Source organism: Sphaerodactylus townsendi, linkage group LG17, assembly GCF_021028975.2.
Source record: "Sphaerodactylus townsendi isolate TG3544 linkage group LG17, MPM_Stown_v2.3, whole genome shotgun sequence".
Classification (NCBI taxonomy): Eukaryota; Metazoa; Chordata; class Lepidosauria; order Squamata; family Sphaerodactylidae; genus Sphaerodactylus; species Sphaerodactylus townsendi.
Window position 1 is genome coordinate 14,501,200 of NC_059441.1, and position 25,659 is coordinate 14,526,858.

The 25,659-nt window shown below is 48.1% G+C and overlaps 1 protein-coding gene across 1 annotated transcript in view; it reads left to right on the plus strand.

The window, feature by feature from the left end:
• Window positions 1–2,785: 2,785 nt before the first annotated feature.
• Window positions 2,786–25,659, plus strand: part of NPTN (neuroplastin) — a 43,800-nt gene continuing 20,926 nt past the window's right edge. Inside the window, exons 1-4 of the mRNA XM_048481758.1 lie at window positions 2,786–3,161; window positions 18,009–18,356; window positions 22,657–22,831; window positions 24,842–24,936. Coding sequence (XP_048337715.1) covers window positions 2,792–3,161; window positions 18,009–18,356; window positions 22,657–22,831; window positions 24,842–24,936 — 988 coding nt within the window. The 5' untranslated portion in view covers window positions 2,786–2,791. The remainder of the gene's footprint in view (window positions 3,162–18,008; window positions 18,357–22,656; window positions 22,832–24,841; window positions 24,937–25,659) is intronic.

Below are 25,659 nucleotides of genomic sequence, written 5' to 3' on the forward strand. Positions count from 1 at the left end.
CATTTGTCGGGAGTGCTTTGATTGTGTGTTCCTGCATGGCAGGGGGTTGGACTTGATAATCTCTATGATTCAACGTTATCATTTAAAGCAGAAGATCAGCCCAGGGCGGAGTACGTTCATTTTTCCTCCTCGTGCTGTTTAAACTCATTTAAAAAACCCCACTCACTCCCAAATCCTTTTTTTTTTGCTCCGAATTCAACAGAAGCAGCTGCACAAACGAACATCAGAATTAGACTGCGCCACGTTTACATTCGGCCCGCACCAGCGATGTTGCAAGATCCTAATTTCGTCACGCCCGTTAGGTGGACGCAAGTCGGCAGGTTCGCAGAGACAGGTCCAAAGCCTTCGCTCGGAGCCGTTTTTGATCGAACGGCAGATGGGCCATGCTGTTTGGAAACCTCGATGGCTGGCAACGGCTCCCTCCCCGGATGTGGCGGGATGCTCCTGGCTAGATGGTGTTTATCGCATTGTAATTAAAAACATTTAGCAAAATGTATTGGCGTTTCTGCCTGGCTGGGTCCATTGCAGCTCGATGTGCCATCGGGGAGTAGAAAGAGGCTCCTTTCAAAGCTGCATTGTGATAATGAGAAACTCCACCATCCACCCCACCACCTGTCCCACTGCTCCATCACGTACATGAAATCCAGGTGCCGAAATTCGGCCGGCAGTTGCAACCATGCACTGAAAACTTGCTTAGTTTTTTTTATATTGGGGGAGGGGGAGAGAAAAGCAGTGGTGGGATTCAGCTGGTTCGCACCACTTCGGCAGAACCGGTTGTTACAATGGTGCTTGTAAACAACCGGTTGTTAAATTACTTGAATCCAACCACTGGAGAGAAGCGATTTCAAACAGGCCAGTTGTAAACGATAGCCATGTTAAAGGGAACGGTGGTGGAGCATGCTGGGAAATCACAGCCGTCTTATGGTGACCCCGTACGGTTTTTCAAGGCAAGAGACATTCCGAGGTGGATTGTCATTGCCTGCCTATGTGTAGCGGTTCTGGATTTTCTCGGTGGTCTCCCATCCAAATACTAACTAGGACTGACCTTGCTTAGCTTCTGAGATCTGACAAGACTGGGCCAGCCTGGGCCATTCAGGTGGCGGTATTAGACACCTTAGAAGCCATGTGGCGTAGTGGTTAAGTGCTTGCACTGCCACTCACATGGTCAGGAGTTTAAGCCCCTTGTGGGTCAGATATCCTGGTAGCTGGCTCATGGTCAACTCAGCCATCCATCCATTCCTTGGTCGGTAAATGAGTACCTAGCTCATAGCTAAGGGGTAAAGAATAGCCGGGGAAAGCAATGGCAAACTACCCCACAAAAACGGCTTGCCTATGAAATCACTGCTTGCAGTGGTACCCCAGGGTTGAACACAACTGAAGGGGAAACTTTACTTTACCTATTAGACACCTTAGATATATACAAACGCAGGGCAGGTAATGTGATCAAGGTAAAAACCCACAGGTGCCACTGACCTTTTGATTCTGACACTGCCAGACACGAAACCCGTGGAGTTACTTCAGTTTGCACTGACACATTCTCCCCATTGTCCCTGTTTGTACTTTCCAAAGCCCATTTGGGAAAAGCTGAACAATTCCTAGCAGTGGGGCTTTCCGCAGTCTGCTTTTGTGAACTTTTCATGATGTAACCTGTCTGAATAAAGAGTGCTGTCATTCTTAAAGATTTCATGAAGGTTTCTCTTGATGATATTAGAATGTCACGTTGGGATCCATTATGTAATGATGATGTTAATGCAGTCTTGGGTAGATGTCTTTTCTCTTCTGCTTCTACCTATCAAAAATTGGTTTGTATCTTTTTCTATATCAAATATATTTGAAAATTAAAGATTTTTTTTTTTAAGTGTGTTGTCATCCTCTGAAGATGCCAGGCACAGATGCAGGCAAAACATCAGGAGAAAATGCTACTGGAACACGGCCATACAGCCCGGAAACCCCACAATACACATGTCGTCATTCCTCGTGAACATAATTCAAATATAAGTGCCCTTAGCTTATATGAGGTTGGCTTTCATGCACTATTGAATGTAGCAACTTAGAGAAAATTCTGGGTCAGGGAATTAGTTCCTTTTAGTGGCATAACTAGGGCGGTGAGGGGGTGGGTTGCAGGCCTGGGCACCACACAGCAGGGGTTGGACCCCTTTGCAAGAGCTAATGACAGATTGCTAAGAATGCCTGCAAATCCTGGAGAGTTTGACAGCCGGAATTCAAGTAGATCCTTTACACCTGAGTCAGCTTTTCAGGGTGATTACTGGTGTATCCTCTGACTAAATGCAGCAACACGTTTCACATTCATTCATTTAAAGTTTGCATTCCTTTACAGCATGGGGGTATTTTTCCATATCCTGGTTAAAAATATGTGTAAAATATAACATAGGAATAATATCCGGTTGCTTTGTATGAAAAGAAATCCCAAAAATTCCCCTTTTTCCCTGTGAAGATTCCCCCTGCAGGAAGATAAAAGGGCAGACAAACGCTTCCGCCTCAAAGACTGCTGTCACGTGATCATGTCTGGAAGGCGGGGAGGAGCTTCTTCGTCCTTCCCCTTCGGGGGTGGGCGTGGCTCCAGCGCCCGTTCCTTCAGAGGCGAGCGCAGGGATTGGAGGGAACGGGTCCAAAGTGGGTGGGGCTGAGGTAGAAGGTGTCCGAGAGGTGGGCGGAGCTTGGTTGGCTTCCCTCTGCCGACGATGGGAGGCGTTTTACGCCCTTCGGCGGCGGGCGGAGCCATGAAGTGGGCGGGGCCTGCGCTCCTCAGGGAGAGCCGGCCTCTTTCTCAATGACGAGGAGCGTCTTCCCTTTTCCGGAAGGCGCCCTTCCCCTCTGCGGTGGGCGGAGCTTCGCCGTCCCCGCTCCTTCCTCCCCTGCGTCTTCCACCTCCTCGGCTCTCGCGAGAAGAGGGGGGGCTGTTCTCGCGAGACCCGGGCTCTGCGGTAGGAGCTCAGTCAGGGGGAGAAGGCGAGGGAAGGACGGCGGACTCCCGATCGGCGCTCGCGACGCCGCCGCCGCCTCCTCTTCTTCCCCCCTCTCCCTCCCCCTCAGCCGCCTCCAGACCACCATGCGGGGCCCCGGGCCGCTCCCCGCACTCCTCTCCGTCCTCCTGGCCGCGGCCGGCAGCCTCTTCCCCACACCGGCGGCCGCGCAGAACGGTGAGGGAGGGGGCGGTGGGGTGGGTGGGGGAGGGCACGGCGGTAGGGGGGGCTTCTGAGCAGGCTTTGCCCCCCCAAAAAAGAAGGGAGTGGGGAGACGCAGGCAAGGTTGGAGGCGGGATGGTGGGGGCTGCAGAGGGCAGATCTGTCCATCATGGGGTTAAGGGTGGGGGCTGCGAAGGGCAGATCTGTCATTGGGGTGAGGTGGGGGCTGCAGAGATCCAGCTCATTGTGGAGTTGAGGGCAGGATAGTGGGGGCTGCAAAGGCCCAGTCCTTCATGGGGATGAGGTGGGGGCTGCAGAGATCCAGCCCATCATGGGGTTAAGGGTGGGGGCTGTGAATGGCAGATCTGTCCTTGGGGTTGAGGGCAGGATGGTGGGGGCTGCAAAGGCCCAGTCCTTCATGGGGATGAGGTGGGGGCTGCAGAGATCCAGCCCATCATGGGGTTAAGGGTGGGGGCTGTGAATGGCAGATCTGTCCTTGGGGTTGAGGGCAGGATGGTGGGGGCTGCAAAGGCCCAGTCCTTCATGGGGATGAGGTGGGGGCTGCAGAGACACAGCCTAACATGGGGTTAAGGAGGGGGGCTGCGAAGGGCAGATCTGTCATAGGGGTGAGGAGGGGGCTGCAGAGACCCAGTCCTTCGTGGGGTTGAGGGCAGGATGGTGGGGGCTGCAGAGGCCCAGTCCTTCGTGGGGATGAGGTGGGGGCTGCAGAGACCCAGCCCATTGTGGGGTTGAGGGCAGGATAGTGGGGGCTGCAAAGGCCTGGTCCTTTATGGGAATGAGGTGGGGGCTGCAGAGACCCAGCCTATCATGGGGTTAAGAGTGGGGGCTGCGAAGGGCAGATCTGTCATGGGGTGAGGTGGGGGCTGCAGAGATCCAGCCCATCGTGGGGTTGAGGGCAGGATAGTGGGGGCTGCAGAGGCCCAGTCCTTTATGGGGACAAGGTGGGGGCTGCACAGCCCATTGTGGGGTTGAGGGCAGGATAGTGGGGGCTGCAAAGGCCCAGTCCATCATGAGGTTAAGGGTGGGGGCTGTGAAGGGCAGATCTGTCATTGAGGTGAGGAGGGGGCTGCAGAGATCCAGCCCATCATGGGGTTAAGGGTGGGGACTGCGAAGGGCAGATCTGTCATTGAGGTGAAGAGGGGGCTGCAGAGATCCAGCCCATTGTGGGGTTGAGGGCAGGATAGTGGGGGCTGCAAAGGCCCAGTCCTTTATGGGGATGAGGTGGGGGCTGCAGAGACCCAGCCCATCATGGGGTTAAGGGTGGGGACTGCGAAGGACAGATCTGTCATGGGGTGAGGAGGGGGCTGCAGAGATCCAGCCCATCATGGGGTTGAGGGCAGGATAGTGGGGGCTGCAAAGGCCCGGTTCTTCGTGGGGATGAGGTGGGGGCTGCAGAGACCCAGCCCATCATGAGGTTAAGGGTGGGGGCTGCAAAGGGCAGATCTGTCATAGGGGTGAGGTGAGGGCTGCAGAGATCCCGCCCATCATGGGGTTGAGGGCAGGATAGTGGGGGCTGCAAAGGCCCAGTCCTTCGTGGAGATGAGGTGGGGGCTGCAGAGACCCAGCCCATCATGAGGTTAAAGGTGGGGGCTGCGAAGGGCAGATCTGTCATAGGGGTGAGGTGGGGGCTGCAGAGATCCAGCCCATCATGGGGTTGAGGGCAGGATAGTGGGGGCTGCAAAGGCCTAGTCCTTCGTGGGGATGAGGTGGGGGCTGCAGAGACACAGCCCATCATGGGAATATGGTGGGGGCAACAAAGGCCCCTTCATGGGGATACCGCGGGGGGGGGGGGGGGAGGCAACTAGGCTATGCATACATTGGGGGTATGTTTGTTTTCCTTGGGCCCAGAGATATAGATACATATACATGTGTGTGTAATTATGTTAACACGTGTGTGTATGCACACACACACGTGTAGATATCCCCTGTAAAATATTGCAAATTCGTATATATAGGTCTGTGAGGATGCATATGTGGACACACTTTGTGTATGGATGTGAAGATGGGGTGGGTATGATTTGGGAGTCTCTGCTCGGAGGGCGATGTCCTTCTGATGGGGTGGGATTTGAAGGAAAAGGGGCAAGGGTTAGAAATGGTGGAGGGAGGTAGTGTCCTATATCTTGAAGACACTCCCCCCCTCCTGCCTTACAGTTAGGATATATTTTATTTGTAGCCCATCTTTCTTATTGGGATTTCAAGTGGGTTAGTGCAATCAACAAAATTGAATATTCAGTTCATAATGCAATAGGTGGCGGGTTGTAGAAGCTGCCAGGAGAAATGAAACTTACGCGAGTTCTTCAAAGAGGGTTTTTGTTTTAATTAAAAAGTAAAGAAATGTGAGGGGGGTGCGAGGTGTCTGTGCATAGTGGTCCTTGGATTGATTTGCGGGGCAGGGGGATGGAGACAAATGTGGGTTTGGGATGGTACAGCAACCTTTTCAGTGGATGGAGGTGTACCCCCATAGCATATGACACGGGTGTTGTATTGTTCTGGCTAAGCAGGGTTGGGTCTTGGGCGGTGCTGTCCCGAGTGAGTGTATTTTTAAAACATGTAGGAACGGGACGTTCTGTTGTAATAGGATTCCCAGAGCCCCTTCCTATCGTAGATCTCTAAAATATTAAAACCGGTGAGAAAGAAAACCAGCAGGCGATGATTGGTTGCAGCCTATCAGCTTTCTGCTCCATCGCTTCAGATTTCCCTTCTTGCGGTGTCTGTTGTGGTGTGGTGGTTAGGAGGTTGCCCAAGTATCAGGGAGGACCCAGATTCGAATCCTCTGTTTGCTGCGGGAGGTTGCTCAGCCACCTTGAGCCGAATGTTCCCTCTCCATCTAACCTACTTCACAGAACTGTTGAGAATGCTGTGGAGGTGGAAAGGAGGGTATTGAAAGACACTGTGTAGTTACTGGGGGGGAAAGGTGCAAAATATCTAAATAATTTTTGACCTGGGTGCTCAAAAGGGTCTCCCTTTCATCGGTTGAAGAGCTGTCTGGCTGTAGCCTATAGCTTCCTGTTAAAACAACAGCAGAGTTCCACTATAGAATAATTTGGGTGGGGGGTGGTGTTGGAGAGAAGAGAAATATAGGTTATAAATAACTTTTTTTGGTGCAATGGTAAATTTGGACCAGGAAAGCCCAGTATATGATCCTTACCAGGTCCTTCAGGGTATGGTCAGCAGTGGCGTAGTGGCTAAGAGCAGGTGCACTCTGATCTGGAGGAACCGGGTTTGATTCCCAGCTCTGCCGCCTGAGCTGTGGAGGCTTATCTGGGGAATTCAGATTAGCCTGTGCACTCCCACACACGCCAGATGGGTGACCTTGGGCTAGTCACAGCTTCTCGGAGCTCTCTCAGCCCCACCTACCTCACAGGGTGTTTGTTGTGAGGGGGGAAGGGCAAGGAGATTGTAAGCCCCTTTGAGTCTCCTACAGGAGAGAAAGGGGGGATATAAACCCAAACTCTTCTTCTTCTATGATCCTGATTATACCCTGTATAGTACGGGTTTTATGATTTTATGCTGCTATGCTGTGTTTTAAGGGTTTTAATGTTGTTTAGGATTCTGATATTTATTATGTACTGTTTTTGTTATTTCTTGTTGTACACCGCCCAGAGCCCTTCGGGGATGGGCGGTCTAATGAATTTAATAAATAATAACAACAACAATAATAACAATAAAGGTTGACCCAGTCCTTCAGGATATTATCCTTACTAGGTTGCAGAGCTTGCTAGGTGCCGGTCAGTTATCCTTTCCGTTGGCCTCGGCCATCCCTACGAACCTGAAAGATAATATCGGCCTTCCTGACAGCGTCGCGGTAAGAGTTATAAAGCAGAGCAAGAAGTGGCGTGACACAAATCTTGTTTAAAAAATCAGCGGTGAGGCAGGAGGACTGAGGTTATAGGGTGGCAAAGGTAGGGCATCTAAATCCGTATAGTCGCCATCCGCTTCATAATTCATTCGAAGAAACCGGTTTCTTTGGCTTGTGTGTGCGAGAATGTGATGTCTCCGTACACGACCACTGGCCATGTCTCCCAGTAGGTTTCTGACAGGGTGTTTGTCAACGCGTGTTAATCAGAGAGCCCTTCCTAACTCCCTTGGAGCCTTTGTTTTCTCTGCCTCCTGAGGGTGTTTCACCCTTTCATAATGCATCCGAGCCACTTTGAAGGGCAGAGCCCGGAGGACTCGGGAGTGAGAAATCTTTAGATAGGTCCAAAACAAAAAAGTAGCCCAGCAGCTGCCTTGACTGCAGCTGTTTCCCGATTCTTCGGGAGCCTCCGAGGGTGCAGGACTCCGAACGGCGCAAGATGGAACATCCCTGTCCGCCCACTTCATCTGCATCTCTGGAGTGTCTCTAAATGATTTATAATGCCATACAGTTTTTAGTTCCTTAGCAACTGAAGGGAGTTCTTCTAATAGGTTTCTTGCCGCACTCTTTGCAAGGAAAGCAGCCGGCGGGTTTTGTAGCCGAGTGGCTGTTTGCGGCGCGGAGGGGCCGGGGTTGCTCAAAGGGCAGCGTAGCTTGACCGTGGGACGCTCTGCAGTTGTGTGGAAACGCGTTGGGGTTTAAGGTGCAGGGTCTACTGCGTGCTTCAGGGGCCGTCGAAAACTGAAGCACGGATTTGTTTATTACAGCTTTGCAACAGACATTCCAGTTGTACACAATCGCAGGTTAAATCCTGCCCACTCTGTTCAAAGTGTGAGCTCTTTTTCTAGAGGAAGACACCACGCGTAACTGAGCACACGTGGCCACGCACAAAGTTGCCTGATCCAGAATCAGACCCTTGGTCCCTCTGGGTCAGCGTTGTCTAATCAGCCTGGCAGTGGCTCTCCAGGATCTCGGCTAAAGGTCTTACCGCCTGATCCGTTTTAGCCGGAGGTCCTGGGGATTGAAGCTAGGACCTTTGGGATCCCAAGCAGATGTTCTACCACTGAGCCACGGTCCCAGAACAAGGTCTTTCCCAACCCTTACTTCCTTGGTCCTTTTAACCTGAGATTCTGGGTATCGAACCTGGGACCTTTCGCATGCCAAGCAGATGTTCTACCACTGAGCCAAGGACCCAGATCAAGGTCTTTCCCGACACCTACTTGTTTGGTCCTTTTAACTGGAGAGGCTGAGGACCCTCGGACCTTTCACATGCAACACAGAGGAGCAGCAGTGGTGTAGGAGGTTAAGAGCTCGTGTGTCTAAACTGGAGGAACCGGGTTTGATTCCCCGCTCTGCCGCCTGAGTTGTGGAGGCTTATCTGGGGAATTCAGATTAGCCTGTGCACTCCCACACACGCCAGCTGGGTGACCTTGGGCTAGTCACAACTTCTCGGAGCTCTCTCAGCCCCACCTACCTCACAGGGTGTTTGTTGTGAGGAGATTGTAAGCCCCTTTGAGTCTCCTGTAGGAGAGAAAGGGGGGATATAAATCCAAACTCTTCTTCTTCTTGTAACCCACAGCCTCTCCTTGGGAAGGGTGTGATGTACTTCTCGCCACTTCCCCAGCTAATGATTCTTTGGAGACCCAGAGTGGTGTAGTGGTTAAGGGCAGGTGTATTCTAATCTGGAGAACCGGGTTCAATTCCCCACTCCTCCACCTGAGTGGCGGAGGCTTGTCTGGTGAACCAGATGTGTTTCCGCACTCCTACATTCCTGCTGGGTGACCTTGGGCTAGTCACAGTTCTCTCTGAACTCTCTCAGCCCCACCTGCCTCACAAGGTATCTGTTGTGGGGAAAGGAAAGGAGTTTATAGCCACCTTGAGTCTCCTTACAGGAGAGAGAAGGTGGGATATAAATCCAAACTCTCCTCCTTCATTGCGTTGGCTGAAGGCTTGTGCGAAAGACCCTTGCTTTCAGTGGACAATTACGTCAGTTTCAGGGTTTCTCCTGTGGTTTTGACAGTTGAAGCCAGTTTAGTTTTAGATTCAAAATGGCGTAAGAGTGCAATTTCACTGCTTATTGAGAAATGTCTGGAAGAGTCAGCATTCAGAAGGGCTTGGCACCCTTGATCTAGATTGCAGAAATGTTCCGTTCTGGTTTAAGGTGCGAGAGGATTGCTATGCAATTTGCTTTTACAACAGGCCTAGGAATTGTCCGCATGTTCAGTGGGAACTGGTTCCTTATGTAACCTCTCAAAATGCCGGCAGTTGTACAGCTTTGATCTATTCCGCTTCCCTGTCGGAAAAAAATTGTGCCCGGCGGTGAGGATCCAAGTGTTTTAATGCTAGATGCTGTCTCTGGCGTTCATCTTCTAAACTGCCTCTTGTGTTCAGGTGATGTGAGGTGAACTCTCCTTCTTTTGAGTTAAATGACTCTTTGTGCACAGTGATGGCATCTGATTTGTTGCGGAAAAATAGACTAGCCTTTAGCAACGGTTAGCTTCCGTGGTAGCAACTGCGTGCCTCTCGGAGCGGCAGCGCGTTGTCGTAAAGGTGGGTCGTGCAGAAGAATTCGTGTCCTTGCACCGAAATGGCCTAGCTTTCATTTAGGAGAATAATGCACACGCAGATTACTAACATGCCTGTTCTTAAAGCAAACATTTTTTGCATGGTTAGTCTTTGGAAAGAGACTTTTGTGCAATTAAATGTGTTCTAGACATAATTGGAAATGGCCTGAAATTAATAAAGAAAATTAAATAACCCAGTAGATAAGGATCTTTACTTTCTGTCAAGGTAGAAGTTGAAAGGAGGAGGAAGAAGAGGAGGAGACTTAAATGTCTTACAAGCTCCTTTCCCTTCCTTTCCCTAGCCTGCTGGATGATCTTGGGCCAGTCACAGTTCTCTCAGAACTCTCTCAGCCCTACCTATCTCATGAGGTATCTGTTGTGGGTAGAGGAAGGGAAGGAATTTGTGAGCCACTTTGTGTATCTTTTAACAGGAGGAGAGAAAGGTGGGGTATAAATCCAAACTACTACTACTACTACTACTATTCTTCCTCCTCCTCTTCCTCCTCCTCCTCCTCCTCCTCCTCTTCTTCTTCTTCTTCTTCTTCTTCTTCTTCTTCTTCTTCTTCTTCTTCTTCTTCTTCTTCCCTCCCAAACCCCACCTTTCACAGTTTCCACCCCTGAAACCTCCAGGTAGGTCCCAACCCAGAACTGGCAACGGTATCTGGAGGTGACTCGCTCTTTCCTTCAGTGGTCTGATGCTGGGCTTCATTCTTGGAATACAAAACCCTGACATACCGGGGAAATCATCTCCGTGGGTAGATTTGTAGCGCCTGACGCCATAAAAAGGATTTAGGGCAGAGCGGAATTGAGAAGCGCGGCATTGTGGTTATAATTTGATGAAACAAGGTACCTTTTCGAGATAAGGCCGTAAAATCTGTTCAGGCGCTCATAACTCTGTCTCCTCTCCGATACAGTTATCATTGGGGTTGTCATTGTCTTTCTAGGTGAGTAGTTTTAACAAAAAGGTAGCGGGTTGAGGATGTGGGATTTCAAAACAAAAAATGGAGGAGCCTTACAGAGTCTTTTTGGAGCACAGTTTGGACTTACCTATGCGCTCCGTGTACTCCTGAGGTTGTGATGCTGACTCCATTTATCTTTATGGTTTTCAGTTTTAGCAGACTTCTAGGGGAGGATGGGAAATAATTTAATGCCCCTCCTTGTCATTGCTCAGAGGGAGACACATACCGTCCTGTGAAAGAAGCCCCTGTCCCTGTTCAGTGGTGAAAGAATATGGAAATGGCTGAGGCTGTTCATAGTTCAAATCTACGTAGAGGTCCATGCCCAATATTAGAGGGTTTTTTGGATTTATACCCCCCCCTTTTTCTCCCCTGTAAGGAGACTCAGGGTGACTTACAAACTCCTTTCCCTTCCTCTCCCCACAACAGACACTTTGTGAGGTAGGCGGGGCTCTGAGAGAACTGTGACTAGCCCAAGGTCACCCAGCAGGGATGTAGGAGTGCGGAAACACATCTGGTTCACCAGATAAGCCTCCGCCACTCAGGGGGAGGAATCAAACCCAATTCTCCAGATTGGAATCCACCTGCTCTTAACCACTACAGCACACTGGCTCTCAGTTCGGCAGAAACGCAGCCGTGCTTTTGTGGCGATTGCTAAAATGACTGGAGAATTTAGTACTAATATTTGGACCGATTCCAGAAGAGGCGTCGCGCTCGTGTGTCACCGCAGAAGTAAACAGGAGTCTTGTGACTTCTTAAAGACAGCTAAGCCTTTTTGGGGAATTATTATTCTAATGTAGTTTTCCGTGAGCCTGCGGGCTGCTCCGTTCTCTCCCTTCAGCTGGGCCAAGAGGCTGGAGGACCTGTGGAGTTAACCGTGGCATCGCTTGTCGGAAGGGAAGAGGAGCCACTTTGAGTAGAAGGCAGTCCTCAAAGAAGAGAGGAAGAAGAGAGGAAGCCATTGCTATCCGTCAGACTGTTGGCAGAGAGCCAGCTTGGGGTAGTGGAAAAGGAAGAAGGGAAGAGAAATTTGGAAAGAAGAGAGAAGAAGAAGAGTTTGGATTTATATCCCCCCATTCTCTCCTGCAGGAGACTCAAAGGGGCTGACAATCTCCTTGCCCTGCCCCCCTTACAACAAACACCCTGTGATGTAGATGGGGCTGAGAGAGCTCCAAAGAACTGTGACTAGCCCAAGGTCACCCAGCTGGCGTGTGTGGGAGTGCACAGGCTAATCTGAATTCCCCAGATCAGCCTCCACAGCTCAGGTGGCAGAGCGGGGAATCAAACCCGGTCCCTCCAGATTAGATACACGAGCTCTTAACCTCCTACGCCACTGCTGGATGGAGGGGAGAAAGGGGCTTGAACGCTCACATGTGGCTTCCTTATATGGAATCAGAACCTTAGCTGGTCAGGGTCTAGATCAGGGGTCTGCAACCTGCAGCCTTCCAGATGTTCATGGACTACAAATCCTATCAGCCCCCGCCAGTATGGCCCATTGCCCATGCTGGCAGGGGCTGATGGGAATTGTAGTCCATGGACATCCGGAGAGGCCACAGGTTGCAGACCCCCTGGTCTATATTATCCCCTCAGACTAACAGCCGTTCCCCAGGTCTTCCATCTGGTCCTTTTAACTGGAGAGTAAACCTGGGGTGCAGATGCTCTACCACTAACTGAGCCCTTCGGGGGTAGGGCGGTTTATCAAATCAAAATAATAATAATAATAATAATAATAAGAAGAAGAAGAAGAAGAAGCAGTAGCAGCAGCAGCAGCAGCAGCAGCAGCAGCTACTGCCCTGGGTTCACAGTAAAGTGCCAACCTCCCCCCCCCCCCCCCACCCAGTAACTTGTTCCTGTAAGAAAAAGATCAACCCAGATTCAACTCTCTCCGACCTGTGCTTCATATGCTTCATATAGCTGTAGTGAGGCCAACAGTGAAAGCCCGAGGGTGTTCACGTGCTTGGGTGTGGATCCCGATCCCAGGCATGTGGGGAGGTTTTGGGCTGGGCAGGTAAGACTAGGTTGCTTCTTTGTTTCACCACCGCCTTCTCCCTCTCTTTCCTCCGTGAGCTGTCTCGTAACCAGCATATGACTACCGGCTTCAGCTGCCAGAGACATTCCCCAGCAAATTAAACGCAGCATGCTTGGAGAGGAAGGGAAAGGAGCTAGTCAGCCACCTTGAGTCTCCTTGCAGGAGAGAAAGGCGGGGTCTAAATCCAAACTCCTCTCATTTTTCTGCCCCCCACCGAGTGTTTTTAGGATGGGGGTGGGAAGAGATAGGACTTTTTGCCAGGTTTCTGATTGACTATTGGAGATTTGATTGACTGGGTAGTTTTTTCTAAAATGTTTTGGCAGCAGCTGCCACCACGGCACAAAGATCTACACCGTGTTACTCAGGATTAAGCCGTGGCAGGCGTTTTGTGGCTGACTCCAGCTCCGGCCGCCGCCATTTTGCTGCTGCGCCCACTACTACTCCGGATGGGGCTGCGAGCTGAAAAAGGTTAGGGGCCCCGAGGCAGAACGTCGAACAAAACGCCCAGGAAGGCAGGGCCAAAAATAAATAAATAAATCAAGCTTGTCTAATCTTGCGAAGAGGTAAGAATGAACGTTTGTGAAAGGAAAGGCTCAGTGGAATATAACGGGGCTATAAATACCTTCTAGGTAGCAGCACAAATTAAGGAAGGGAATTATTCATTCCCTGAAGCTGTGGAAGGGCTAGAAAAGCGTTAAGTGTCGGAGGCTATGGAGAACGAACTGAGGCCGACTTCTGAGAACTGATGCCTTTCGTGGGTCTCAACTGATGACGAGCCAAAAAACCTTTCTGAAAATACATGTCCGGAACGTCACGGCAGTATAGATTAACAAAAGGGATCTTCGGATCCCTGACAAGATAGGCCCATGGTGGCGAACCTATGGCACTCCAGATGTTCATGGACTTCAATCCACCCCCTGCCAGCATGGCCAATTGGCCATGAATTGTAGTCCTTGAACATCTGGAGTGCCATAGGTTCGCCACCACTGAGATAGGCTATTCGTGCTTCTCTACCCTCTGTGGGAACCGGTAATGGCACTAATTATCTCCGTGTGTCCGACTGCTTTTATATATTCAGCTTTTTCCCGGGGCATCCTTCGGGAAAGGATTCAGACGGGTCGACAGGCTCATTTTATAATAACTGATTATAGAATGGCGTGAGCGGAAGACATGGAATCTTTCCACTTGTTCAGAGTCCCAGCTTGTAAAATGCGGAACGGAACGTCTTTCCATTTCTCTCTCCTCATCGTACGTTCCTCTGTGGCTGGCCAGAGCTGACCTCGCCTAGTTTTTTTTGGCCTTCGACTACATCACAGGACAGCGTCGGCTGGGTTTGACTGCGTCGCCCTACTCGTGGGAGTTTCTTTCGGCTTAGGTAATAGGGCCTCCTCCCTGGCGAACTCAAACCATGGCACGGGGAACTGCCCGGCCTTGGGGCCTTCTCAGAGTCAAATGTGCTGCTCGCAGTTTGTGGAAGCTTTTGCACATTCGTTGTGCCCCTGCGTTGGTTAAAAGTTATTTTGTCTCCGAATGACTCCTGGCTCTCTCTTTGCGACAACCCAAGTTGCGCATGGAAGTCCGGGGTCTTTATAGTTATGTCATACTGGGAATTTAATTCCCATGGCGGGGTGCCATCAATCCAGAAACTCTTCTTCAAAGTTAACTTTTGGAGGAGGAGGAGTAGTTTGGATTTACACCCCCCCTTTTCTCTCCTGTGAAGAGACTCAAAGGGGCTTACAATCTCCTTTCCTTCCCCCCCCCCCCCCGGGCCCCAACAACAAACACCCTGTGAGGTGGGCTGAGAGAGCTCTGAAAAACTGACTAGCCCAAGGTCACCCAGCTGGCATGTGTGGGAGTGCACAAGCTGATCTGGTTCACCAGATAAGCCTCCCCAGCTCTAGTGGCAGAGCAGGGGATCAAACCCAGTTCTCCAGATTAAAGTTCACCTGCTCTTAACCACTATACCAGTTTGGTTCTGAGGTGCTTAGAGCAGCCAGTTCTGGTGCTGGGAACCTTTTCAGTGGCAAGAGGAGCGAAGGGGGAAAGGATCTGTTTGTATTTTTAATTAAGGCTATGTATATTTTATCAGCTTCTAGAGAACAGGTTGAGAGTGGCTCAGCGTGACAGCATACCATAATAGGCCTGTATTATATTTATGGAGCGCTAATGCAATCCTGGAAAGAACTCTTGGTGAGCCGATGTGTTAATAGGTCGCATTATTAATTTACGAAGGCTGGAATATGTCGACTCACACCCGGCTGGGATGGAAAATGTGAACTGTGCTACGCTACGTCCTAATAAATGTTAGGATCGTCCCCGTCCTTGATAACAGCGGCTGCGGTGCGCAGTAAATTACTTGGAGCCTGGCCGAAGTTCCAGCTTTGGCACTAACTGCTCTTTTCCACACTCATTCTGAAATTGGATTTCATCCCCATGGAAGCAAGAGTTTAGTTCCTCCCTGAATGAATGCAGGTAGATTTTTAAAAAGTGCACTGGGGTATCTGAGAATGCAATTAACGTTTTGGCAGTTGACTGACTTTCACCGCGGGGTTCCTTTCTCGTCCGAAGAAAATCCTACCACTTTTGAATCAAGGAAAACATATGGTGTTAGAGCATTCTGGAATCTGTTATTCCAGAGTGTGAGGAATAACGTCCAGCGTACGACAAAACAGTTATCCGTTTGCGTCCTCTTACATAAGTTAACTTCACCAGCAGGGGTGAAGCGCAGGTCTTATTCCTCCCTGCCCTCTTAAAACTTCCCAAACCAAAAACATCTGTAGATTTCATGCTAACACCCTGATCCTGGTTACATTTGCTTGGATGTAAGTAAAACTGAATCCAGTGGGACCTGCATCTAAATTAAGTAAACGTCAAGGATTGCAGCTTTAATTAAAACTGTTGTTTGTTTCTCGATCTAGAGGCAGTGCCTTGGCGTCCACAAACATTCAAGTTCTCCTTTCTGAAAAATAATAGCAAGTCACCTCGTGTCTGTTAGAAGCAGGTCTTGTGGGGAAGGAAAAGGCTTTCTTGGACGACTGTCATGCAGTTGTTCATTGAGAAGTTGTTTTGCAGTTGTGGAAATTCTGTGATGAGCTTTATCGGGCTGAACATATTGAGCATACGTTCCCTTTAGGTTGGATTCTCGGTTACACACAAGTTTTCTCCTCTCCGGAGCTCACCGCGCTCTGAGAATGTCTGTGGTTTCTGAAAGCTCTCAAAGAGCCACTTTTCAAGGAAAACAAAGGGAATCCACACGTGTTTCCCTCTGTTCAGGTTTTCTTGCTCCTTCCAGTTTTCCCTGCCCGCATAAGAGCCGTTCCTCTCACACAGATTAAACAAAGAAGTGTAGCTATTCTGGGGCAGTTGTCCCAATAAAAAGTGTGGGAGCCACATTTATTACGTACATATTACGTCAGAAGCAGGGATGTAAAATGGTGCAGTTTACTTCTCTGTCCCCAGTTGCCAAGACCAAAGATGGATGAGCAACTTCTGTGGCAGTAGGATCCGATGTTGGGGTTTTGGTCTGCCCCTATCATGCCCCCTCATCTAAGTTGTACGTCTGGCAAAAATAGTTTCTGAATGGTGGTCGTGTGTCGAACCTGCTCTAAGGCCCCTTCTGCACATGCAGAATAACACACCTTCAATCCACTTTCACAATTGTGTGCAAGTGGATTTTGCCATTCCGCACAGTAAAATCCAGCTGCAAAGTGCATTGAAAGTGGATTATTCTGCACGTGTGGAAGGGACCTCAGATGTTTGAACTGAACTGGTGGCATTCCAGTTCACGTGTTCCTGTTGACCTCGAAAACAAATCGTCCCTCTTTGGACCTGAAGGTGGTACGGCGGACATCAGCCATTTTAATTTAATCTCATTAAAGTGCCCAAGCGATGTTTTCCGCCTTGTCAGTGATAGGAGTCGTGATGAGGGTTTAAGACTTTCCTGTGTGCCTGGAACTGGGTACAGTTGATGCCGGTTGACCTCTGCTGGGTTCAAAACACTTTTATTTCCCCTGCTGAAAGAAGTCGAATGTTTGTTCACTTGTTGATAACGAGCGAAAGTTGTTGGCACACACTGGCAGACAGCTTAATGTTACAAACATGTGATATGCGTAATGTGACAACTTGTCTAGTTTTTAGCCAGCATCTGAACCGACTGATCTCTTAAAAGCAAGGTGGTCATCTTTGGGCTTGGAGGAATTCAAGATGAGAAGCAAGCCTTTATTGGCATAGACAGCAGTACAACAATAATAAAAACAGATTAAAAAGCATATACAATACAGGATATACATGTTAGGACGAAGGAAATCTACTGGCCTTTAGTAATTTCCAGGAGAAAGTCTGCCACTATCATACAGAGAGAAGGATCAGGGTTGGCCAACAAGTAGTGTAATCTAATTAAATCGGGGAGATGGGGTAAATGTAAAGGAGTGAGATTCACATACTTGGATCTGGTTTCCTTGAATCTGAGACAGTGTCGTAATTGGTGGGCCAGAGATTCAACTGAGCCATCGTTGCATGGGCACAATCTTTTAGCCTTTTCTTGCTTATTAAATCTGCCGTGTAACAAGGCAGAAGGCATAACATTAAACCTGGCGAGCATTATGGCTCTCCTTTGAGCAGGGTTTATTAAGCAATACAGGTAGTGTGCCAAGTGGCCCCATTCAAATGGGAGAGAAAAATACAGGGGGGAGCACATTTTCTTGGCTGCGGTGGTTAGGGTAGAGAACTCTCTATCCAATAGTTGACCTTTTAATTTCTTATAAGCTTCCATAGTTGTGGAAGAGCCACAGGTAGTATGCCAAGTGGCCCGAGGAATTCAAGATGCTCTTGTTGGGGGCTGTGCAGAATATGTTGTGTGAATAGAGGTCACTGTGTATCTGGATTTCCTACAACACAATGATGGGGTCAATGCAAATTCATAAAGGGCCACTACTTATTGAAGTATCTATCTATCTATCTATCTATCTATCTATCTATCTATCTATCTATCTATCTATCTATCTATCTATCTATCTATCTATCTATCTATCTATCTATCTATCTATCTATCTATTTATTTATTTTGCTGTACTGGCATTAGCGGTGAAAAGAGATAAGGGGGAAAAATGTCTTGTATGTCACCCAACAAATTACGGTTAAAACCCGATTTGATCTCAAGTATTTTGGAGCAACTCTGGGACGGATCACGTACATCTTTTTAGATGTGGTTTATTACCTGAGAGTATGGAAATTGGTGAAACTGGGCAGTCTTAACTCAAGCAGGTGTTCTGAGCTCTTTCTGTATATTCTCTCTCTCTCTCTTTTTTTTAAAGTCACGCAATAGCTGTTATTGTAGATAGGCATGCCTCTTTGTTTTCTGCGAATCGTTTGCTTTCTCTATAAAACCTGTTCTTTTCTGCCGGACTGTCACTGCATTTTTGCCACCCCTCCCTCTAGCTGGGTTTGTCAAGTCGCCCATGTCAGAGACTAAACTCACGGGGGACGCCTTTGAGCTGTACTGTGACGTGGTTGGGAACCCCACTCCAGAGATCCAGTGGTGGTATGCGGAAGTCAACCGGGCTGAATCTTTCAAACAGCTATGGGACGGCGCTCGAAAGCGCCGTGTCACCATTAACACTGCCTACGGGGTGAACGGCGTGAGCGTGCTGAGAATTATCCGCCTTACCTTGGAAGACTCTGGGACGTACGAGTGCAGGGCCAGCAACGATCCCAGAAGGAATGACTTGAGGCAAAATCCTGCCATAACGTGGATACGAGCCCAGGCTACCATAAGCGTCCTTCAGAGTGAGTGCAGCACCCTACAGTAGTAGTACTGTAGTATCTAGAGGCAGTCCAGTGACCCTGACCCCACCCCCCTTTCCCGTGACCCTTTTGGTATCACCCACCTGTCGTCTTTTGTTCTTTTTGGTTTTGGACCCAAGACTTTTCCTCTGGTTGTGGTGCTCAATTGTGTTTGCCACTTTTTTTTCTTTTTGCTGTCTCTCTCCTCCTTCCTAGGTCCAAAGCACTGAGAGAATCTCTGGGGACGGTACTATAGTTCCTCTGTGAAAACAAGCCCAGTAATGAAACGCTCATTCGTTCCCCCCTTCCCTTCTTGCTTTCCGTAATAGGCTTCCTGCTCGCCTAACGCTGGCTGTTCCATGAGTGCCTTTCGATTCTGTTTTGTTCCCCTGATCTAACCTTTTAATTATTATTTCCTCTTTGGTTGGGATCACGTTGAATGCCTTCCTTCTTCACACGGGTTTGAGTTGATCAACTTCTGTGCAAATCCTTCCCTCCTGAAATTTTGTTGCATGTGATCTTTTATTTTTTTTAAAAAAAAGACCGGATATTCCCTTAAGGTCAATAGAGATGTTATTTTTTTTAAAATACCAGATATTCCCTTAACGTCAATAGAGATATTATTTTCTAAGGCCCCTTCCGCACACGCAAAATAATGCTTTTTCAAACCACTTTCACAACTGTTTGCAAGTGGATTTTGCCATTCCGCACAGCTTCAAAGAGCATTGAAAGCAGTTTGAAAGTGCATTATTCTGCATGTGCGGAATGAGCCTCTGTGGCGTAAACATACAAAGTTGATCGTCGCCCGTATGGATTTCATTTATGAGAGGGACTGAATCGGAATGCTGCTGCATATGACTTTCCTAGAAATTACTGAACGTTGACAATCTTTGTTAATGGTCTTCAGGTCACTGGGTGTGTCTTTATAGATAGCAGTTTAGTGCTGAGGTAAATGAACCTAGGCAATGATTTGTCTAAGCCAACTTATAAATCCAAGCCTGAACTGGGATTCTCAGAGCTGTGTGTATGCATCAGACACAAGATTCCAAGCAATGGGTATTTTGTATTTTTGAAGGCTTTCACGGCCGGAATCACTGGGGTGCTGTGTGGTTTCCGGGCTGTACGGCCGTGTTCCAGCAGCATTCTCTCCTGACGTTTCGCCTGCATCTGTGGCTGGCATCTTCAGAGGATCTGATAGTAGGAATGGAAAGCAAGCGGAAAGCTACAGACTTCTTTGTGACTCACATACCAGGCTACTCTATTCAGAGGGCCTCACCTTTTGACCTCACAGCTTATATACTCCACTTGCTTTCCATTCCTACCACCAGATCCTCTGAAGATGCCAGCCACAGATGCAGGCGAAACGTCAGGAGAGAATGCTGCTAGAACACGGCCGTACAGCCCGGAAACCACACAGCACCCCAATGGGTGTTTTCACCTGAACTTGACTGACGGAAAGGCTGCTCTTTGGGACCAAGAACGAAAACTGCTTCGATAGCAACCGACTAACAAAATGCCCCCTCTTATTTACTCTTCAGAAATATCCATCCTTTTTCTTCACTGCAAAATGCACAAGACCGCAGTGCCGAGATGGTATTTAATTTGCTGAATGTCAATGCCTTCCAGTGTCTAATAAAGGGCCTTTTTTTTTTGCTTAACCTCTACCATTCTGCTCCCGACAAACTTTACTGATATCTGCTGTCTTTCCCCTGCTCCTCTGAGCTTTTGCACTGTTGGTTGTTGTCGATTACTGCTTTTAACATGTCTCATTTGCAAACGCTAACGTCAGCTTTCCGAGGAACGTATGGATCAGGCCTAGGAGGGTGTAAGTCCTACCAAGAAACTTCTTGCATCAAAAACTACAGAAGTAGGTGGCCTCGCAGCACTGAAGTTTACCTGGGCCAGAGGGCAGAGTGACAGCGCGAGAGCATGTCTGGAATGGTTGTGTATGAAAATGCAGGCATTGGGGATATGGGTATGAGGTGCGTGCTGTGCGTATTAGTGAGGAAATGCAATGGCAGAAGGGTGCGGTGTATGCTTGAAGCTTTTTAGATGTGCCTACAATAAGAGCTCAGGGACCAAGGCGAATAGGGCCGTGGTGGCGAACCTTTGGCACTCCAGATGTTATGGACTACAATTCCCATCAGCCCCTGCCAGCATGGCCAATTTTGAAGGCTTTCACGGCCGGAATCACTGGGGTGCCGTGTGGTTTCCGGGCTGTACGGCCGTGTTCTTTGCACCCTTGAAAGTTAATAAGCCTTTGGCTTCACATAGTTCCTCAGAAAAGTTACCCAGGAGAATTGGGAACCTGCCTGAAGACTCCTTGAATTTGCCCTGGAACTTCAAAGAACTGCTGAGATCTAACAGCACTCCTCAAAATGATATATTACATACGTTCGGGATGGCCAGAACGGAAGAGAAAATTTAGATAGTTAATTGGAAGTGTTATATTGAAGTGGAATAGGGCATACCTGTTTTTGCCCACGTACTTCCCTCCATCAGTTGGCAGGATCAGAGAATCAAAAAACAACAACAACAGAATGGGCCAATGTGGAAACACAGAAAATAATCTGGCGATAACAACTTCACGGTCATGTTCTCGGTTTCCAGTGCTGGTCACTCCGTTTCCATTCTCGTCCTGAGATTAAGCTGGGATGTCTGGCTTTTTGAGGTAATTAGAGCCTCCAGTGTCCACAGAACGAGACTGCGACAGGCACAATTGGTCTTGAACATCAATGTGGCAACTTGGTCCTTGTGGATCTGTACTGCCTAACCCCCTTGCTAGAGCATATTCTACCTCCTGAAGGCGGTGTGAATTCCTTTCCTCCTACTTTTCTGTGTCAGATCTCGCATTTTTCCAGCCAAGGAACTCGTTCATGGCAACGCTTTCTCTTATTAGGAATAACCTGGGGCTGTCCTTTTTTTGGAAAAACACTGAAATGGCACTTTTGTCATGCGCATAGTAGATTTACCAAGTGCCTTTGCTTTAGTATACATTCTCACTTTAACTTTTCCTTTCCTCGTTACTGCCTCTGTACAGTGAATGTGGGGTTTGATCCACTGTAGCTTTTGGGAAAGGTGAATTTGTGAGCCCTCGACACAAAGGCGTTGCCTGAGCCAAGGGGAGAAATCTACCTGCTGATTCAGTATTTCTGTCTTTTATTGAGTGACATTTTCCCCGTTCAGGCGGCAGTAGGGAAAAGTTATAGTTTCTCCTATCAGAACGGTCAAATAAGTGGTTGAACGGCTGTCACAAGCCCAGTGTTATCCATAAAGAACTTAAAGCACAGGTGTCAAACTCGCGGCCCTCCAGATGTTATGGACTACAGTTCCCATCGTCCCCTGTCAGCATGATTCTGACAGGGGATGATGGGAACTGTAGTCCATAACATCTGGAGGGCCACAAGTTTGATACCTTAGTATTCTGAGTATTCATCTGGAAAGCGGAACTTGGAAACTGCAGAGACGTTCAATGCCTGTTCTTAGTTTGCGGGCAAGTTAATACAGGTACTTTTGTTTAATTATGACTTGTATGACAAAAGAGGATTGGGAAGCATTATTAATTGTGACTCATTAGGATGTCTTTTTTTTTATTACTGTCCATTCTTACCCTAGCCTGCCACAATTAAAAATGGGGGTACTAGTTCCTTTTCTTATGCGCTGACTCTTAACAAGTTCCGAACCAGAGTCTAACGGCATGGTTTATTTTGCTAACCGATTTTGTAAGTGTTTGGAACACCATTTGGGGAAAAAAAATCCATACAGCGCTGCGGCTGAGAAGATAACATTTTATGCATCGGTCGTGTGTTTTGTAGATCTCGTCCCTGCAGCCTCGGACCCACGGCAACGCGTGTGCGAGAAGGAATGGCTTTTCACGGAATAGACTTGTCTGTGAATGAGGGCTGAATTGCTTGAGCTCTAGAGTTGACACAAAACTCTCCAACTCTGGTAGAGGGTTGTGTGTGTGCCGAGTTGATTTTGTATGTGTATAACTACTAACTCTGCCTTTTCTGCTGTCGAGTCCAGTAAAACGGCAAAAGCTGGTTACGGTGACATGGCCTGTTTGATTCTGTTCCCCACCCACCCCTTCTTTCTTACAGGAGGACTTGTCCACGTTTCCTTTCCGTACTGGCCGGCATGACCTTTTCAGTGTCTCTCCTTAAGCTGCCGAAGCAGTCTTTCGTGTGTCAGTTCTCCCCCCCTTTCCCGATTCCTCCGACGTGTAGCTGTGGTGTGGTAGAAGGCTTGTAGCGGGGTGAAGGCTGCTGGTCCTCCTTCCTCTGAACGTGCCCTTTTCTTCCAGAGCCCGGGATCAACGCCACCGACGACCTCACCCTTCTCTCTCAAAATCCTCCTGCCATTCTCCTCCAATGCAACCTCACTTCCGTTCCCAGCCCAGTCAGCTACAGCTATTGGGTGAAAAACGGCGAAGAGATTTCGGGCTCCAGGAAGGACTTTGGGACTTCGACAGAGCATAGGCAAGTCTTTAGCGAACTTTTGAAAAAAAATGCTGTCAGGTAAGATCTAGTGCTGGAAAATAGGGGAAACGAGTCTTCACTTCCGAATTCTGGCTGATGATTAAGAAGAAGAAGAAGAAGAGGAGGAGTTTGGATATATATCCCCCCCTTCTCTCCTGTAAGGAGACTCAAAGGGGCATACAAACTCTTTACCCTTCCCCCTTCATAACAAACACTTTGTGAGGTAGGCGGGGCTGAGAGAGCTCCAAAGAACTGTGACTAGCCCAAGATCAACCAGCTGGCGTGTGTTGGAGTGCACAAGCTAGTCTGGTTCACCAGATAAGCCTCCACAGCTCGAGTGGCAGAGCGGGGAATCAAACCTGGTTTCTCCAGATTAGAGTACTGGTTACGGACATTAAAAGGCTCCGCTCTTTAAACAACATTGTTGCCAGACTCTTGTTCTTAATTATTTATTTATTTATTTATTTATTATGGGATTTATAAGCCGCCTCACCCCCGAAGGGCTCGAGGCGGCTCACAGAATAGCTGCAACTAGCTGCAATTAGGCAACTGCACACAAATACCAGTTGCCGGATCAAGTGTTCCCACGAAGGCCTTTTGACAGACAGTATTCCAATTTCCAAAGGGGTCAAACAGGGCTGCGACCTGGCCCCCACTCTCTTCAATCTTTTCTTAAGTGACCTCCCCTCTGCCCTCTCAGCAGTGAACAGCCATGCCCCAAAACTGGGTACATCCCATGTATCAATTCTGCTCTATGCAGATGACGCTGTCCTTCTCTCTCGATCCAGAATTGGCCTCAGACGCTTAATGAAGCGCTGTGTGGATTACTGTGAATCCAACAGACTGACAATTAATTATGAAAAAACCAAGGTAATAACACATTTTAGATTAAAAAGAAATACTAAGAGATAAAAAAATTATCATCATCATCATCATCATCATTATTATTATTATTATTATTATTATTATTAATTCGACTTATTAGACCGCCCTACCCCCGAAGGGCTCAGGGTGGTTTACAGGCAACCAAACACAATACGTTGCAGCTAAAACAATTGAATAATCCCAATTAAAACAATAAATACAATAAAAACAGTAGCAGCAGTAACCTTTCCATAATTAATTAGGTGGATAAGGCGGGTAAAAGGAGTTAGCGCTTTGAAAGTTCGAACGGTGAACTTCCATTCCTTTGAAAGATTGAATGATAAAACTTCCATCTTTTAAATTTTGTGTTTCCCCGTTGAAGGTCCCTGCCAGGTCTCAAAGGTTCTCCAAAGTGTTCAAATCAAGCGCTGCCTCATTCCGCACATGCAGAATAATGCACTTTCAAACTGCTTTCAGTGATCTTTGAAACTGTGCGGAATGGCAAAATCCACTTGCAAACAGCTGTGAAAGTGGGTTGAAAACGCATTATTTTGCGTGTGTGGAAGGGGCCGCAGTTTGCGGCATTTTAAAATGGGATCTTACGTTGGGCCGTCCGGAAAATAAGGAAGTCTGTATTGTTAAGCCTGTTCTTTCATTAAAAGAATAAACCATATTGTCCATATTGCTCAACCTCTGAGGAATCTTTGGAGCATGTTCTATTAGTCTGCCCGAAATTTATAGATCTCAGACCTAGCTTGTTTTTTTTCAACACTGACTTACTTGTGCCCTCCACATTCCAAATTGAACCGCCTCTTGAACAATGAGGATCCCAGGCAGTTGAAAATGGTGGCCAAGTTCCTGCTCGATATTGTAAAATAAGTTTCTGGCTCTTCTTTTATTTACTTATTTTCTTGAAGTTTGTACTGTATGAACTATGAGCAGTTGTTTTACGCCGTCAAACTCAGGATCATATTACTGCACAGTTTTATCTGTATTTTCTCCTGATGCCTAATAAAGGTCTTTGAATTTAAAAAAAAGAATAAACCAAAGACAATGGACCTGTGGCAAGCCTGGTTGCTGTGTTTTCAGTTTCTGGCCATAATCTGTTAGGTGCCAGCACTTTTAATCTCTCTCTTGTCTTTTCAGAATTCCAAGGCCCAAGGCAGACGATTCAGGGGAATACGTGTGCGTGTTCACATTTGCTAGCTCTCCTGTAGCAAATGCAACTATAGAAGTGAGAGGTACTAGCTCTGAGAATGGTTTCATTTGTTTCCTTGCCTGGATTCTTCCTGCATCTCTCGCGTTGTCCCTACTGAGAAGAGAGGCAGGATATAAATCGACTCTGCATTGGTCAGAGCTCACCTGGAGTCCTGTGTTCAGTTCTGAGCACCACAGTTTAAGAGGGATATTGACAAGCTGGAACGTGTCCAGAGGTGGGCAACCAAAATGGTAAAAGGCCTGGAATCCATGCCCTATGAAGAGAGATTTAGGGAGCTGGGGATGTTGAGTCTGGAGAAGGGAAGGTTAAGGGTAGCTCTGTTTAAATATTTGAAGGGATGCCATGTCGAAGAGGGAGCAAGCTTGTTTTCTGCTGCCTCAGAGACTAGGACGTTGAATTCAAGGTGCAGGAAAAGAGATTCCACCTAAACGTCAGGAAAAACTTCCTAACGTCAAGGGCTGTTCGACAGTAGAATCCGCTGCCTCGGAGAGTGGTGGGGTCTCCTTCTTTGGAGGTTTTTAAACAGAGGCTGGATGAACGTATGTCGGGAGTGCTTTGATTGTGTGTTCCTGCATGGCAGGGGGTTGGGCTGGATGGCCCTTGGGGGTCTCTCCCAGCTCCTATGATTCTAATAAAAATTAGCAGTAAAACAGAAAAGCAGAGCTTGAAACAGCACTATCATGAGCTTCGACAGACAAACAAGATGCGTACCTAAATTGAATCAAGTAAGTGAAGTTCTCTAGTT